This window comes from Oryzias latipes, chromosome 11 (genome assembly GCF_002234675.1).
Source record: "Oryzias latipes chromosome 11, ASM223467v1".
NCBI classification, from domain to species: domain Eukaryota; kingdom Metazoa; phylum Chordata; class Actinopteri; order Beloniformes; family Adrianichthyidae; genus Oryzias; species Oryzias latipes.
Genome location: NC_019869.2, coordinates 25848171 through 25851874, shown reverse-complemented (window position 1 = coordinate 25851874; position 3704 = coordinate 25848171). Strand labels below are relative to the sequence as shown.

The following is a 3704-nucleotide window of genomic DNA, read 5'->3' as shown; positions in this document are numbered from 1 at the left end:
GCTGTCCGTCCGGAACCGCAGTGCAGTTTCCCGCCAGCATCCGCTCCATCGCCAAAATCCTTTTAGGAGGATTTTGTTGCTTCTTAAAGTCAGATTTGCTTTCATAAACTCCTTTAACTCACAGGCCTCAGTGAGGCGGAGTCTGAGGAGGCCGCTCGGAGGCGAGGTGAGCGCGCACAAGCCACGCCCCGCATCCCCATGAGGTCCCTGGGGGCCCTTAAATCGCACGCCTCAGGTCCCAGAGGCCGTTTCGGATTCAGTCCCTGGATTTGTCTTCGAGCGCCTCACCTGGAAATATGAGCGCGTCGAACCCGGACCAGCGCCTGGAGCATCTCCTGAGCGCCGTGGAGAGCGAGTTCCAGAAGGGCAGCGAGAAGGGAGACGCGTCGGAGCGAGACATCAAACTGACGCTGGAGGACGCAGATCTGTGGAACAAGTTTAAAGAGTTAACCAACGAGATGATCGTCACCAAGACCGGGAGGTAGGTGGACAGCAGCAGCGCGCGGCGAGGCCGTCTCTCAGTCAGCGTGCGCGCACGGTTGGGCACGTTTTGCGCTCGAAGTTTCACTAATTAAAGCGACGGATATTTCAAATGTCTTTTTAATCTTTTAAATTGGCTTTTCACACTGAATCAAAGTTCAACTCAAAAACGTTTGATTTTCGTTTTGGTAAAATTAAACGATTGTCCGTTTGTTCCAGGAGGATGTTTCCGGTTCTGAGAGCCAGCGTGTCCGGTCTGGACCCGAACGCCATGTACTCGGTTTTGCTGGATTTTGTGGCCGCGGACAACAACCGCTGGAAGTACGTGAACGGGGAGTGGGTGCCCGGCGGCAAACCGGAGCCGCAGAGCCCCAGCTGCGTGTACATCCACCCGGACTCCCCCAACTTTGGCGCCCACTGGATGAAAGCGCCCGTCTCCTTCAGCAAAGTCAAGCTCTCCAACAAGCTGAACGGGGGCGGACAGGTGAGGAGCAGGCTTTGCGCACGGATCATGCGCAGAGAGGCGCCTCTTCCGATTGCAATGTGTCTAGGAAGAAGCTTCTTTCTCATGGTTCTCCTGTCAGTCTATCAGTGTCATCTGCTGCCCTCAGATCATGCTGAACTCTCTGCACAAATACGAGCCGAGGATCCACATCGTGAAGGTGGGAGGCATTCAGAAGATGATCAGCAGCCAGTCCTTCCCTGAGACACAGTTCATCGCTGTCACTGCCTACCAGAACGAAGAGGTCAGCCTTAAACCTCACTCATGTTTTCATGGGGAGTGTGTGAAGGTTCACAGCTGTGCCCCCCTCCACAGATCACCGCTCTGAAGATCAAGCACAACCCTTTTGCCAAAGCCTTCCTGGATGCCAAAGAAAGGTAAGAACTGAAGCCGCCATGGCGCCCCTCTCAGAGTTCAGGCAGTGAGGCTGTGTGTGTCTGCAGGAGCGACCACAAGGACGTCCCGGAGCACAGCGCCGACAGCCAGCAGCCGGGATACTCCCAACGTGAGCCCCCCCCCCCCCGGCCTTCCAGAATGCAGCGGCCTCTGCTGGATGTTGTCTGATTGCTCTTCTCTCTCCACAGTTGGAGGTTGGTTTCTCCCCAGCCAGAGTCCAATCTGCCCCAGCAGCAGCCCCCCCCAGTTCAGCAGCTCAGCGGGTCACTCATCGGGCTCCTACTGTGAGCGTTACTCCGGCCTGAGGAGCCACAGGGCGGCGCCGTACCCCAGCCACTACCCCCACCGCAGCGCCGGCACAAGTGAGCCGCCCCCCCCTCAGCCCAGAGTTGCAGGTATCTGGAGAAAGAACTAATGTGATGTCGTCCCGCTCAGACAACTACATGGAGAGCAGCTCCGGAGGTCTGTCCACTCACGACAGCTGGTCGGCGCTTCAGATCCCCAACTCCCCGGGTATGGGCACTCTGTCCCACAGCTCCAACTCCACACCCAACTCCAGGTGAGCCTCCTCGCTCTGCACGCCTCCTGTTTGAGCAGCGAGTTCAGTGACGAGTCCTTTCAAATCTGTCCACAGCCAGTACCCCAGCCTCTGGTCGGTAGCCGGCTCCTCGCTCGCCTCCTCGGGCTCCACCTCTGGCTCCATATCCGGAGGCCTGACCCCACAGTTCCTGAGAGGTTCCTCCTACACGGGCCTGACCTCCTCCCTGCCCGTCTCCTCGCCCTCCTCCATGTATGACCCCAACCTGAGCGAGGTGGGGGACGCTCAGTTCGAGAACTCCATCGCCCGGCTCACAGCGACCTGGGCGCCCGTGGCTCAGAGCTACTGAAGCTATTCCGAAGCAACTCCGGAGAGGATGCTGGAGCTCGTCCTGAGGGAAGCTGAGCAGAAACTGCCTCACAGCCGCAGGGTCCTGCTCTGGGAAGACTCTGAGACGTTTAGTTAGGATGCATCTGTGCGTAGGAAAAGCTGCTGCAGAGGAGCCGTGGATCCAAACTGTTATCATCACATGAATCATTGAAGCTTTTCCAACCCTCTTCAGTAACATGGATGTGTACATGTGTGTAAATACAGTAAATTAACTCTGTCTTCACCTCAACGTGCCTTCTACTGATCGAAATGCTGCCAGTGCCCCCTCCCCCCTCCCCCAATCATGTACATACAGTATTTGACTGAGCTGCAAGTTTATTTATGTCATTAAATAATAAATTAAAACTATTAGTTTTCTCAGAAGGATGTTCTTGGTGTCTCATTTCCATTTGAAGCAGATCTTTTACTGAAGTGTCACTGTTGAGGCTTCACCTCAAACATTTTCCAGCCGGCTGCTGAGTTTAGATGGAGAACAAACATCACACCGTCTATGTGTTGTCATATTCACACATTGCTGGGCTTCTTTGGCTTTTGAAAAAAGTGTTTCCAGTCAAGAAGAAATCCTCGTCATTCATCCACAAGCAGCACAGTCTAAGTCCTGTCAAATGTGGAAATGTTTCCAGAGTTCTGGGTTTACGTTTTAGTCCAATTCACTTGTTTGAGTGTCGGAATCATTTCTATTGGGATTATTTAATATTACGCAGCTTATTTTCTATCTACAAGCTTTTCCATCTCGCTCAGTTGACAGATTTGACTTTTTTCTCTTAAAAAACGTTACTATTATTATGATGTTACAGCGTCATATTTCAGGTGTGAAGGATTGTTTTTATGTTTTTGGTGATTGTTTTTCTGCGATTCTGCCCTTAAAAATATTTGTAACTGCTGGACATCCAAGAGGCTTAGTCCATCCTTGAAAGTGTAATGTGAAAGTAAACTAAACCCAATGAGGGCGGGACTTTTTAACGTTTTATTTCCAGCCAGTCTGACAAATGTCTGTCTTGTGTAATCTGTGATCCTGTCAGTGGAAGCAGAGCTTCATCAGTGAATGTTGCCACACCTGAACCAGGAAGTGCCCCTCCTAAAAGGTCAGGTGGTTTGGACTCAGGTGTGCAGCCTGCAGTCCAGTGAGGCTGGAGCTTCATCTGTATCGTGTGTTTTCTGGTTTCACCACCATTGCCGAGTGTTTTGATCTTTTTCTCCATTACTGCTGAGTCCGTCCACCTCTGAACCCAGTTTTCCTGTTCCTACTGCAGCCCTGGACCAAAGCTGCAGGATGGTGGTGCATGTCTGAGCTCACAGCTGTTTCTGAAAGATCTTCAAAAGCCTCACAGCTCTCCTTCTAAAGCAGGACACTGTCACTAAATCAGCTTTCTTTAAATAACGGCGGCAGCGGAGCCA

General features: G+C 52.5%; 1 protein-coding gene across 1 annotated transcript; it reads left to right on the top strand.

Moving 5' to 3' along the window:
• Positions 1 to 265: 265 nt before the first annotated feature.
• On the top strand, positions 266 to 2622 carry me-t (Me-Tam). Its single transcript, NM_001104657.1, is given in 8 exon segments — positions 266 to 481; positions 700 to 964; positions 1092 to 1226; positions 1298 to 1359; positions 1426 to 1487; positions 1567 to 1740; positions 1814 to 1937; positions 2013 to 2622. Coding segments are annotated over 8 exon segments (1260 nt in total). The 5' UTR covers positions 266 to 296; the 3' UTR covers positions 2266 to 2622.
• The last annotated feature ends 1082 nt before the right edge of the window (positions 2623 to 3704 follow it).